General features: G+C 33.4%; 2 protein-coding genes across 2 annotated transcripts; both read right to left on the bottom strand.

Moving 5' to 3' along the window:
• Positions 1 to 539: 539 nt before the first annotated feature.
• Positions 540 to 3,486, bottom strand: LOC123883005 (galactose mutarotase). The gene is made up of 5 exons (XM_045931686.1): positions 3,097 to 3,486; positions 2,953 to 3,002; positions 1,974 to 2,097; positions 1,760 to 1,858; positions 540 to 1,262 (listed from the first exon to the last, which is right to left on the bottom strand). The coding sequence occupies exons 1-5, from the start codon at positions 3,263 to 3,265 to the stop codon at positions 643 to 645; spliced, it is 1,062 nt and encodes a 353-aa protein (XP_045787642.1). The 5' UTR covers positions 3,266 to 3,486; the 3' UTR covers positions 540 to 642.
• Positions 3,487 to 4,190: 704 nt separating this feature from the next.
• On the bottom strand, positions 4,191 to 13,414 carry LOC123883004 (valine--tRNA ligase, mitochondrial 1-like). The gene is made up of 20 exons (XM_045931684.1): positions 13,181 to 13,414; positions 13,018 to 13,068; positions 12,725 to 12,903; positions 12,573 to 12,645; positions 12,149 to 12,214; positions 11,987 to 12,070; positions 10,985 to 11,062; positions 10,791 to 10,874; positions 10,436 to 10,515; positions 9,651 to 9,708; positions 9,268 to 9,570; positions 9,003 to 9,173; positions 8,428 to 8,627; positions 7,385 to 7,787; positions 6,895 to 7,146; positions 6,309 to 6,803; positions 6,014 to 6,105; positions 5,757 to 5,877; positions 5,473 to 5,621; positions 4,191 to 4,532 (listed from the first exon to the last, which is right to left on the bottom strand). Exons 1-20 carry the CDS (start codon positions 13,262 to 13,264, stop codon positions 4,388 to 4,390), a joined length of 3,168 nt encoding a protein of 1,055 aa, XP_045787640.1. The 5' UTR covers positions 13,265 to 13,414; the 3' UTR covers positions 4,191 to 4,387.
• Positions 13,415 to 14,288: the final 874 nt, after the last annotated feature.

Genomic DNA, 14,288 nt, shown 5'->3' with positions numbered 1-14,288 from the left:
TGATCACTCCAAAGTCCAAACATCTCCACACTATAAATGAGTTTGAGGGGGTGCAGAGTGATGCCAAAGCCAAACAGTCCAGTGCAACTGAATTTTTTGTTAAGACTTTTTTAATATTTTTTTTTATAAAAACTTCAAATGAAAATTTGGTTTAAATGATTTCTCTTAAAATATCGTTTTTAAGTATTTCATCATTTTGTTAAAAAATTGGATCATAGAATTTAAAAAAAAATCTCTAAAAAAGAACCTATTTTAAATAGTTTTTCATAAAAATCATTTTTAAGAGATCCTTTCTTAAAAAATGTGATTATTAATAAGTTAAAATCTCCTTTTTTTTTGGTCAAGAAGTTAAAATATCTAACATGCTATTTAAGAGATTATTTCTTCTTGTAGTATGCATAGTAAGGCCATGCTTTTGGGGATGTCAATCACACTTATTTTTGGAGTGTCCCTTTATCTTTCATATTTGGAATTGACTCTTTAGCTTTCATATTTTTTTAAATGAAGTGAATTAAACAAAAAAAAAAAAAAAAACCACATAGAGAACCTTCAAATATTATTCATAGCAAACATAAACGTATCATACATAAAGATTGTAAATAAATATGTGCCAAATGTGGAACATAAACGTATCATACAAATTTAACTAGCTGTGAATCTATAAACCATGATATGTTTGTAAGTCTGTCCAGGTTTCACAATCTGAGATGGAAAGCTAGGTTGATTCACTGAATCTGGAAAACCTTGTGTCTCAAAAGCAATTCCACCATACTTATGATACATAGCTCCACCCTTTCCTTTAGTATCCCCTAACATGCCACTAGTATAGTACTGTACTCCAACTTGGTCTGACCATAACTCCATTTTCCTTCCTGAGACAGGATCTCTCACAGCAGCTACCTTACTCAAATGATTTTGACTAGTCTTGTCGAGCACGTAGTTGATGTCATATAAACCAGGAAGATCATGAATTCGACTTCCAACTGGTTTTGGTGTAAGGAAATCATATGGTGTGTCCTTCACTGATTGGAGTTTGCCTGTTGGGATGAGTTTGTCGTCTACTGGTGTGATGGATGAACCGAAGATTTGAACGGTGTGATTAAGAATGTCGCCACTGTCGTGGCCTCCTAGGTTCCAATAAGTATGCTGTGCTAGATTTATTGGTGTGGCTTTGTCTATTGGTTTGGCAATCATTTTCACACCCAATATGTGTTTCTCGATTAACATGTATGTGACACTTACCTCGACTTTACCTGGAAAACCTGTCAAGTTTTATTTCATAGAAAATTATACAAGATGTTAGTTTAAGGCTAGAAACATGGGTCTGCATTAGATTATGATCACTGTTAAGATACATGAAAATGAATTCCTTGTAGTTGGGATAGCCTGCACGTAGTTGGTGCTTTGATGTTCATTGGATTTAGATAGGAGAATTCACAAAATATGCGGATTTCAATATTTTTTAAATTCAAAATATTGAGTTTGAAATCTGAATTGTCCGATCTTGATCCAACTATCATCGATGTGCTGATGCTACGAATTCAGGGCATCCTAATTGCAAGGAATCTAGATCCATTTTACCAAATAAAAAGGTTTTCAATTGGGGCAATGACCGTGCCGTGATCTTTGATATTACAAAAAATCATAATCAAATGAAGCTGATGTGGACTTTATCGCAATCACAGCATCATTAAAAGTCTTGATGTCGCGTTGCGAATAATAAAGTTATATACGAGGCAGTAGTTAAATAAGTACGAACCTTCTTCGCCATCGTGACTGTTGTAGACAAATGTTATATGACTATCTTCTTCGTGAGATTCTACTGTCCATACATTATCACCAAACCCTTTGGTTCCACCTGCAATTTCATCAATAATATTTAATCAGAAAAATGTACATAATGCATCATTGTATGCATATAAAATAATTAGATGTATTATCAGAAACCTAGATATATATTAGTATTAACATACCATGGAGTGTGTTTCCATGATCATTAGCTGGCAATTTGTATGTTTTTCCATCTAAAGTGAATTGAGCTCCTCCAATTCTATTTGCCACTCGCCCAATAAGAGCACCAAAGTAACATGTATCAGTCTGCAACAAATTTCAACATTTGCTATATTAATGTCATTGGAATAAATAATCTCTCCTCACATAGACACATTTTAGATTTTGAGTGTAGTTTCTAGAGCTACAAAATGCAACTGGATACTTTCTACATAAACCTTGCAGACCTTTTTAGTTTTTGTCGGTAAACAAAGTGACAACGGACAAAACTGTGATGTCTCAGGTTTGAACCCAAGTGAAAATCTAACAATATCGACATTTGTCAGTTGAGTTAGACATTACTGACTTTTTATTGCAAATTTTTAATTTTTTTTATGACATAGAACTTATTTTAAAGGATCATAGTTCCACACATTTTTAAAAGTAGGTGACCTATCTAAGCCATGAACACAACTTTTCATCAAGTCTCATGAATGCATCATTTTCTTTGCTAAAGTTCACACAACTTGTATTTGAAAATGAGCAATTGACCTAGTAGTATTTATTTTTCCACATTTTAATGGTAATAGAGAGAACATAAAAGCAAACTAGATAAATCCATTTTCAAACACACTCAACACATTTTTAGCATTTTCAAAAATATCCAATCTACTTAAATAGATTTAAAGAAAAAAAATCCATAATATCTTCTCTAATCTTTAATTCTTTATTTTATTAGTAGAAATAAAATAGAATTTAGAAACATTAGCCAGAGAAGACAATGAATTTCTGAAAATAACAAAAACAATTTTTTGACATATTCACTGATTTAAAAAAAAAAATGTACACAATTGTTTATGTCAAAAGTCTATTATCTCCTTGTTAAATTTAGCTAAGTTTTTTTTTGTTTATTTTCATTTTCAATTTTGTAAATTAAACAATAAAAGAATGAATTGATCATACCTCATAAGCCTCAATGGAATCATAGCCAAGAGCAACATCAGCTAATTTCCCTGTAAAAATTACATAAATGTAATGTAGGAAAGGGTAAATGTGTAAAACAACAGATACATTTGAGATTGAGAAATGAAAGAAAATAAAACAAACCATTTTTATCAGGTACAAAAACAGAGATAATTGAAGCACCATAGTTTGTGAAATTAACTCTCATATTTCCTTTCTTCAATTCATAAAATCCAATCTTCTTATTTTCACCTGCTTGACACAGAACCAATAGCCCCAACAGGGAACAAAACATTAAGGATAATTTAGACATGGTTGGTTCAACAATGTTGTTTTACTGATCTTGTTTCTCTTTCTAAAATTCTTCTCCAGAAATGAACACAAACTATGGAAATATATATGTAGAATTGGAGGAGGAAATTGTGCCCACAAAAATCGGAATTAATTCAAATCTCTTTGTTTAATTTAAGGTTATTGGATAAGTTTAGAATTTCAATAAGGAACAGTTTGATATGGCTTATGTGTCAGTGCCATCAATTCATATGGCCTTTTAAGGATAATTAATTAATAATGAATAATTCGAGGAATTTATTTACTTTTTAAATTTCAGGAGGGAACAACTTGACGTACTTGATGTCAGAACATACTCGATTAAACTTGTGATGAAACAAAAAAAAATCAATAATTGTTTACATTTGTAAAAATTATCTATAAAATTAACGTGGTGGTGAGTATGTCAGGATTACGCCAACTAACCGTTAATTATTTCAAAATCACGGTGAGTCATTTTAATCATGACATATCCTCACAAGCTTAAATTCTTTGGAACCATCCCATATTTTACGCTTGGAGTTGGATCATATTTAAATAGCTGATTAATTTTGATTATTTACCTTAGAAAAAACATATTTCCAACTCTTCCAACATTGTATGGATTAACTTATATCCTTTTAAGTATGCATTATCAATAAAATTAGGCCATCCAAGATGAATTTTGTTCATATTCTTCTTGTTATTCAATAAGGTCTTCACAAATAAAAGGGAACAGTTTAGTATCCGATAGTCAAACAGTCCGACAAATTTCATATGATAATAAAAATATGGTTACTGTTCTTCCTCCTCCCCCGCGTTACTAACACAGAAAAATACATTACCGGAAGATATCTTTCGATAATAATTTCATTACCAGAACATTATAACGTTGGGAGTGCAATGTCAACCTCCAACAAAGAAAAAAGTTTACAAAAGTTATAGTCTTGACCTTAAGGGTGAACACAGACAATTGCTCAAATTCCATACATTAGATTACCAAAATTTGCATTTACCAAATAAAAAGATATAGTATAAAATTGCCAAAAAAACCAGGCCATAAAAATACTGTTGTCTCGTGCAAGAAAAAATGAATTATCAATCAAGATGAATGAATACTTTAAAGCTAGAGACTCAGTCCAGCTGTTTCCTCGAGCAATAAACGCTTCTTTAGCGATTCTAGGTTTTCCTCATTCTTGGATCGAGTTTGTTGCGGAACCTTCTCTTCATATCCTGGAACATTCATACTCTTCTCTAATCTTTCTATTTTCCTGCATAATAAAGTCTCAAGTCTATAAGTTCAAGTTGTGTTGAAATCCACACAGAAAGAAAACCATTAGTATAAGCTGTAAGAGTTTCAATTCTTCTAATAAAAGAAAATAACTGTATTCAAAATGTTTTGCAACAAATTTGAAACTCTGTAAAATGTACTAGCTCTGTTCCTTTTTATGTTGTTTCAAAATTAGTTATACATTTTAAGAAATTCAATAAATTTTGTTGTTTTTCATGAAATTATTTGCCTTTTTCCTATTATCTCATTTTCACTTATTCATCTCTTTGTAATAAATAGTTACTGAAATTTTTTTGGCAAAACAATAGTTAACATCACTTTGAACATTGCAAATGACATAAATTGCAACAATTTTTTCCCAAAAAACCGGCACACAAAGAATGGAGGGAGTACCATGTACGGTGATAAGTATAACATAGTTTATACACGTAAGCACAATAAGAAAGGAGGAGGGAATCACTCCTAAATGATAGCAACAAACTCGATGGTTTTTGGATGACTATGCCAGCTGGCAGAGAGAGAAAATAGAATTTAGATGCTATAATTATAGAGTTTACTATGGGAATAATCATTCAGATATTTTGTCAGTATTGTTACTGCTCTGGGAGATCCAAGGCTTCTCGAATTGCCTTACCTACCATTTACAGTCTTTATCGTTTTTTTCCTTTTCTTTCATCTCTGTAATAGTTGGCTGAATCCCATATGAACTTCAGCTATTTATATTACTAAAAATAAATATACCAGTTTTCCCTATTTGTCTGCTGTTTTGTGATTTGTGTTAGCAATACAATATTGATCCTATCATACGGATACTCAACTATTATATTGGCCTAAGACGATTTAAGTCAAAATACAACCTTTTGTATTTATGACTAGCTATGGTAAAAGGTATTCTAAAAAACAAGGCAAGATTAACATACTTTTTCAGCTCATCTATCTTCTTCATCTTTGCAAGCTCAGCTTCTGCAGAATTAATTGCTTGAAGCTCTAAATACACAGAAAGGCTTTCATTTACGACAGTATCAGCGTACCCAGATGGAATAGCTTCAATTTCAGGTTCAGTTATTACCTGTGAATTGTATCATTGACATTAAATTAAAGGTGAAAATTTTATAAATCAAGTGAAATGGGCATGAGATACATGATTAATCACAAAACAAAATAAAAGGAATGCAAGAGACTAGAACACAATTGTGCGACTTACAGTCAAAGAGGATAGATTAGCTAGTGTAGTAATCTCCAACTGGTGGCTCCTAATAATCTCTTCAACCTGTGTTCCCACCTTTGTTCCCTCCTGTGTTCGGCAGAGAACAAAAGCTGGTCGCCTAGCAACATAGTCATCATTGTTGAAATCAGCAAAGCATATTAAATTCAATAATAATCTAATTAGTAGGGAAACTAAATTTTCACATTAACAAATACAAAGTACTATGCTACTAAGGTCACCGCCTCCCCACATACCTGTCACGTCTCTCTTTTGCCAGTGACCTGAGAGACTTAACAGTAGACTCGACAAGGTCCATCTCCTTCTCTACCCTTTCATTATTCCAGCTCTGAGATTAAAACCATAATTAACATAAAACAATTAAAGATACAACCAAAAAATAATTTCTATTATTTAATAGTCAATCAATGCATGTTAAACAAAAAATTTCTATTAGCAAAAGTTTCTCAGCAATGCTTGACGCTTTCATGATATATTCCACTCACTAAATTCCCTATGAAAGTATGAAGAGAAATATTAAAACAAACTAACCTCTATAGTTGATGGATAATCAGCTATCATGATAGATTCTGTTCTCTTACATTCCTTGGGAGAAGGAAGGCGTTGCCATAATTCTTCCGTTACAAAAGGCATAAAAGGATGAAGCAATCGCAGGCCATTGTCCAGACAAAACCACAAAGTAGCTTGAGCAAACTGTCTTTCAGAAGCAAAATCATTACCAGAAAAGTAAGGCTTGATCACTTCAATGAACACATCACACAATTGATACTGCCACCAAGAATACACAGCAGTGGTAGCTTGTGAGAACTCATACGATTCTAGAGACTTGGATATTTTGGATATGGTTTTATTCAACACAGATAGTATCCACTGGCAGCTAAATGGGAGAGCATCTGGAGTCAAATTTGCAGGAGGGGTGTAATCATCTCCCAGCTTGCTCATAGCAAATCGTACGGCATTCCATAATTTATTACACCATTGGCGATACCCAACCACCCTTTGAATATCTAGGTTAATTTTGTCAGACTGAAATGAATGGAAACAGCGATGTTACATCACAAATGTTAAATAAATTGGTGCAACAAAAAAAATGTTAACATTGGTATGAGATTGACACCTGAGCGGTGTATGAGACCAGGGCAAAACGGAGGGCATCGGCACCACATTCATCAATACCATTTGGAAAGTCCTTCTTCTGACCCTCTATGGCAACAGCTAGTTCTTTAGGGTCAAGGTTACCACCTTCTAACCTTTTATGTAAACCTTCCAGTGATATCCCATTTATCACCTCAATGGGATCAATAACATTGCCCAAAGACTTAGACATCTTGCGCCCATGTGCATCACGAATCATGGGGTGCAAATAAATCTGCATATAATTGTAAGTACTTCTGTCAGAGGATCTCTAATCCACATACCTTTTGAATCTTCTTTTCTGTCTTAATGAATTTATGTTGTATAAACATTAAAAAAAAAATAAAAACAAATAAATAAAAACTTAGGCTCAAATGACCAAAAACTGCTGAGTATCACATCACACAAAATTCATTATGCATATACATGGATAGAGCTCTCCCCAAATGATGGGCAAAAGATAGTAACATTACCTTGCTAAAAGGCACATCACCACCCAACTTCATTCCCAACATCACCATGCGAGCAACCCAGAAAAAGAGTATATCATGGCCAGTTTCCAAAACAGAAGTTGGATAGAATGCCTTCAGGTCTTCTGTGTCATCAGGCCATCCCAGCACAGTTAATGGGAATAGACCAGAAGAAAACCATGTATCGAGAACGTCAGGGTCCCGCCTTAAATGAAACTTCTTTCCATCGTACCTTTTATTAGCCTCATCTCGGGCCTCTTCTTCATTTTTTGCCACTACCCAATGGTCATTGTAAGCACCCAATTCCTGTAGTATATCATCCTCTAAAGTGACATACCATGCAGGAATTTGGTGACCCCACCATAGCTGCCGTGAAATGCACCAATCACGTATGTTTTCTAGCCATCTGTAAATTGTACACTTTGATTAGACATAGTTATAAGTTATATCATACAAATAAAGGGATGTTGGAAAATAACTGGAACCAGAGCATGCTAAGTTGGCCACCACAAGATTGTGCCATAAGTGCAATTTAATATAAACATAGTTGACTCCACTCAAATAAAAACACCCTTCAACAATTTGCCTTCTGTGTTGGACACTATGAGAATAGGAAGAAGGAATCGAGAGAACATACTTTCAATCTAAGAGATTATCTAAGATAGTCTAAAACATCTCAGATATAATAATATGATGTTTTGAGATATTTTATTTATCTTTTGAAATAAGGGAAGCAGTGAAAATTAATTTAATTGATTATTTATTAATACTTCTTCGGCCTCAGTTTCAGTCTTCAGCTCTACCGTCTCAGTTTCAGGCTTCAGCTCTACCAGATAAACTCAATCTCAAAACATTTCTCACTAAAAATCACAAAGGTAATGATACTATTATTGAACAGAATCTAGAGATGCTAAAAAACGGGGTGGAACTCATGTATTATTGTTTAAATGCTAGATCACGTTTCAGAGGAGTGTTCTGAAAAATAAGTTAGGTAACTGTGTTCAATATAAGAAATTGCAGAAGGCAAACAATGAATATATAAGCACCTCTTCCAATCAGCCACATATTGTTTCGGAATAATCTCCACCCTTTTGTTTTCTTCATCCGTGACAGCATGAAGAGCTTCCTTTGCGATATCACTGCAATTGACATACCACTGTGGCTTTATCATGGGCTCTATAACATCATTGCTTCTTGAACATACACCAAGGCGCATCTCATTGTTTTCTGAACCTCTATAAAGCCCCTACATGAAAGGAAGCAAATGAAAGATTGAATGCCCAATTAGTGTGCAGTTCATTACAGAGACACTTTCTAACTTAAGATAGAGATAAATACAAATACAACAGCTAGAACAACCCTCAACTGTTTTTACTTACTGCCTCATGCAGCTTCTGTTGAGCTCAAATAAGCCCTCAAATCTTTTTTATCTTTCTATTTCCTGTGTTTTTTATTGTTTGGGTTTACATCCTTTTCTATATTTCATGTTCCCCCTCATGTCACCAGAAAAAACAATAAGTCGGATTTCAAGCTCATGACTTTCCAACAAAAGTTTTCCACGTAGCATGTTTGTTGCCTAACCACCAGAAGTTTTGTATGAAAGAGATTTCTATAATAATACCTTCTTTTGCAATGCTTCCGTTATTGCTTCCCGGGCTTTAAATCGAGGCATGTTCAAAAATTCTGAGCCACCATTGGAATTTACTTTCCCGTCATCAGTGAAAACATTAATAAATTCAAGGTTGTGACGTTTTCCAACCTCAAAATCATTGGGATCATGGGCTGGTGTTATCTGCGAGCAATAAAGAAAGCATCATAACATGGACAAACATAACTTGAAAGATAACTTTGATGGAACCTTTAATCTTAAAGAATATAGAGAATACCTTTACAGCACCTGTCCCGAACTTTGGATCAACAAGAATAGCATCACAAATTATAGGAATCTTTCTGCCACTAAATGGGTGAACAGCATATTTTCCATGAAATTGGCTGTATCGGTCATCGGCCGGATGAACGGCAATAGCAGTGTCGCCAAGCATAGTTTCTATCCGAGTTGTGGCAACAACAATTTCACCTAGGTTCCCTTCCAAAGTGTATGCAAATTTTTTCAAAACTCCAAATTCAACAGGTTTGTCGTATCCTGGAACCTTTAGTAGAGTCCTTTCTTTTATATCAATATAATCCACCTGCATGTAACAAGCAATTACATCAATACATTACATATGTAACACATCCAATGAAGCAGATAAGTACATCCATCACATACCTCAATATCAGATATTGCCGTTCGTAACACACAATCCCAATTTACTAACCGTAAGTCCCTGTAACAAACATGACAAAGCAATACATTGAAAAAAAAGGCACTTTAGAGCTATTGACAGGTATATAAAACAAAAATATTAAGTACAAGTTGTGATATAAGAAATTGAGAAGTTGAGAGAGCACCCAAAACTAAATACAACAGAATTGAAAAAATGATAACAAAAAAGTAGTATATCTGTAAAAGAGCAATTTAGAGTCATAAAAGAAGTCAAAAAACTTGAGAGAACACTTGACTCAATAAGCAGAATATGTGAATCATGTCAGCATGATATTTTAATTGGACTTAATCTACATAAATATATGATTCAACAAGTTTGCAAACCCACTAAATATATTTTAGTCTACACGGGAGATTCAATCATATCATGTTTCCAAAATATGACTTTAGTCAATGTGATTCTTGTTTTGACTTGAGATCCATGCTTGGCAAGTTGTTTATGTAAAAGTTTTTGCCTCCTACCTTTAACTTACAAGCACAATTATATTTGTGTTGGTCTTTATGTGAATATTATTATTTATTGCCCATAATCGATACTTATCATATCATGCATCCTATATTGTTTCCAATAAAAACAATATGAACCTGTACAATCAAGGATCTCTATAGCATTGTGTTTGAGTATAAATTTAAAATTGGAATCAGCATCAATGATGAACCTGTACCTCAGAAAAATATGAATAAAAACATTACATAAAGACAATGCATATTGCCAATATCCACCTCACCTATAGACAAGGCCTTGCTTATAAAGCCTCACAAAAGCCTCCGTCACAGCCTTGGATCTTTTGTCATCCATTGTGAAGCACTGGAAAGAGAGAGCGAGACTTAGAATAGAATGAAGATACTATGAAAGGGAAATTGCATGAGAAATAGCTATTTTACTCCCATTGGACAGCCTTTGTTTCAGTTATCTTAACTTCATTGTAGATTTCTGCTCAAGTGTTTTATAAGGGTGTAACTAGACATGCAGCACAATGGATTGTTCTTTACTTCTTTTGAGCTCATTTTCTTTCCATCTTAACAGATTCCCAACCCACCCCCTAAAATCAGGTATAAACACTAAACAAGTTACATATTTACCTCACGAGACCAATCCAAAGATGCTCCTAATCGGCGTAATTGTTGCAAAATTGTGCCCCCGTACTTGTTTTTCCATTCCCAAACCTACTTTTACCAATATAAACCAAAATCATAAGAGTTAGAACAAACATAAAAAAGTATCAAACATCAAATTATTAAGAACTTTGACTGCAAAGATTATTAACAAAACCTGCCTCAGCAATAAATTTTTCACGGCCCAAATCATGCCTTGTTAGTTGCTTTTCACGCATTATCTTTTTCTCCACAACTACCTGCACATAATACAATCAGGGTGATCTAGAGATGTATAGCATGGGCCAAATTTAAAAATCGGATCTCGTCCAATAAATATTTATGCATTAAGTTCAATACAAAGTATTGATTACATTAAAATTAGAAATCCATCAAAATGCAGAATGCATCTCCAGCACGTAACAAAATCATCTATAATTGAATCTACACTAAACTTTTTAGTAATTTTCTTTTCAATGTATACTAGCAAACAGTCAATCAAATATTCATCTTCCATCTTGTTGTGAAGTGTAATGTTTAATATATTTATGTTTGAAAAAAACGCCTTTGAAGCAGTAGAAACAAATAGAGGGAGAAAAGAATTAATATTCTATAGACAAGAAAATATAATAGTATTATGTTTTCTAGTTTTTACCAACCAATGCTATCACTCAGAATTATTTTTCATTGCTCCATAGTCAAGAATCTCGCTCACATGGTCAAATCCTCATCCTCAATTGCATACATCCCAAAGAAACAATTACTCACCAAAAGAAAAAATGGGCCTTAGGTGATCTAACCACAATTAACAAAATGAGACAACCACATTAATACTAACTTTATATTCCTATTTATTTTAGTTATCTTATGACTAATCTTCAAAACTAACACCAGCACACAAAAGTGTTTTCTCTACTCTAATAGAGTACATGTTTTCCCTCACGGTTCTTAATTTCAAAAAAAAGAATTCATGTAAAGGTTTCAACAGCAGAGGATAAATAGCTGAAGTGCTAACAAATAATGTCAGCAACTCACATCATAAGTTTATCCCAATGAGCCCAGAATGCAAGCCTGAGCCAAAAAAGTGGTCCTTCACCCACACCACTCGACAACAAAATCCACAACAGATGATAAATTACAAGAGAGCTAATAAAAACACCATCTTTTCAATTTGGAAATCGAACCTGTGTAGCAATTCCAGCGTGATCCATCCCAGGCACCCACAAAGTATTGTATCCAGACATTCTTCGCCAACGAATCATTGTATCCTGCAAGCAATATATCACATTGGCATTAACTGTTTTAAACAGCAAAATAGACCATTGAAAATGAGGAATATTAGATACCTCTATTGCAGCTGTTAGAGCATGACCAATATGGAGAGCACCGGTAACATTTGGCGGAGGCAGAACCTAAAGTTACAGCACAGTCAGATTCTAAATACATAAAAAGGGAGCAAAAAATACACATTTTGAGAAGCTATTTGCGCCATTGATCAATAGTTTCCATTTAAAATGAAATAAAGACAACCATTGATCAATAGCACAAAATTTGATTTCTGAAACATCTTACCTAAGGGGTAAAACACTTAAGAAATGGACCGACACATTTTCATTTTTCATTACAAGGATCACTTCCACTATACAGCACACTCACAATCAGACAAGAGTGTCGTTGTAATGAAAAATTATCTCCTTTTACTCTCAAGTATCCAAATTGAAACAACATTTACTTCACATAGAATCAAAATAACCTAAACAAGACACTTACAATAACAAAAGGTGGTTTCGTGCTGCTAGCATCTGCAACAAAATACTTTGATTTCTCCCACCACTCGTACCACCTAAATTGTAGAAAACATAAAAGATAAGCATTTCATATAATTGAAGGGTAGCTAACAACCACAATGAATTAGCACTCACGATTTCTCCACGGCAGTTGGATTATATTGTTTTGCCAATTGCCGAGACATTTGTTTCTTATCACCCAATGGAGTCTCAGGATCAATGTAGTCTGCAAGATTCTCATCCTCAGCACCACGTTTCACAGTTTTCTTTTCACTCTTTTTAGAAGCATTGGATGATTGTTGAGCTTGTTGTTGCTAAAACCAACAGCAAGAAAATAAAAACCAAAAAATAACAAACATTATTTACAAAATCAAATTAATAAAAGAATACACATTGGCACAACAAGGAAATGAAAAACATCAACTCACTTGAGCTTGCTTCTGAAGAAATTTCTCTTTCTTCAATTGCTTTTCTCTTGCCTAATGAAAATCCATAAATTTGTGACATCAGAAAACAAACGTGATGATGAGGGAACAACAATCAAAATAAAAACTTTTTAATAAACGGAACAATGTGATGATGAGGGAAAACCTTTTCTTCCTTTTTCTTCTTTTTCTCGGGGTCTTCGGGTGCTGGTGGAGCTTGATCTTTCTTGATGTCGGAGGAGGAGTCCATCGATGAAGAGTGGGAATTCTTGGGGGCGTGTGGAGTGTACTGAAGAAGTCGAGAAAATAAATAATGGCTCTAGCAAAATGGAAGGAAGATATAGTAAACAATGCCAATTTGGTGGGATAGAATTTAGTGAGAAAACTCTCCTCAAATATAAAGTTATACTGAATAGTAAAATTCTTGTTTTATAAAGCTACATAAAAACAAATCATATATTTAAAAAAAAAAAAAAAACTAATCTTATAATATAATAAATTTAAACAAATCTTAAATATTCTAAACAAAAATATAAATCATAAAGTCTGATATTATTTTATTTTAAATATAAATCTAAACTATATTTAAATATAAAACTTTCAAAAAAGATATTTAGGCATTGTTCTCAACAACAAACTCCGGCAGCGATTTCGGGCAGCTTTGGCTCTGTTGTACTGTGTTGTTGAGTGAGTTCAGTTCAAGCGCCGTCTTCTCCAACTTACAAGGGAAAGTTTCAGCGGCTCAGTTTTGTTAATGGGGCTGGGCTTTTCAATATCAATTGGATCGATTGGGCTTAGGATCAAATTTGCTATTTAGACTTCCGTATTGCTCACAGCCTCCACATTTCCAATTCTAACTCTTGAATAAGTTGAATTAATATAGAAAATTATTTTCTTTTTTTCTATGATTTTCATTAATAACTTCTGTTTCTATATAAATTTATATTATTTTAAAAAATTGATAATTGAAGTGATAGGGGGAAGGAAATATAGTTTATCTAAAGTAAATATTTGTTAAAAATGTTACGTCCAAGCCGAATCGTTTACATAAGCATAAACTGGTTAATTTTTGGCCCTATTTGGATGAGCTTATTTTTGAGCTTGTTGAACTTATAAGTTTGTCAAGGTAGTTTATGATAAAATAGCTTATAAAAATACAATTTTCATTAGTGTGAACTTATAAAATAGCATAAAACTTAATTTATATTGCATAAGCTCAAAAATAAGCTAATCCAAACGGAGCCTTATAGAATAAACTTTTTATATAAATGCAT

The sequence above is a fragment of the Trifolium pratense genome, linkage group LG5 (assembly GCF_020283565.1).
Source record: "Trifolium pratense cultivar HEN17-A07 linkage group LG5, ARS_RC_1.1, whole genome shotgun sequence".
Lineage (NCBI taxonomy): Eukaryota > Viridiplantae > Streptophyta > Magnoliopsida > Fabales > Fabaceae > Trifolium > Trifolium pratense.
This window is presented reverse-complemented; position numbering and strand designations above follow the sequence as displayed.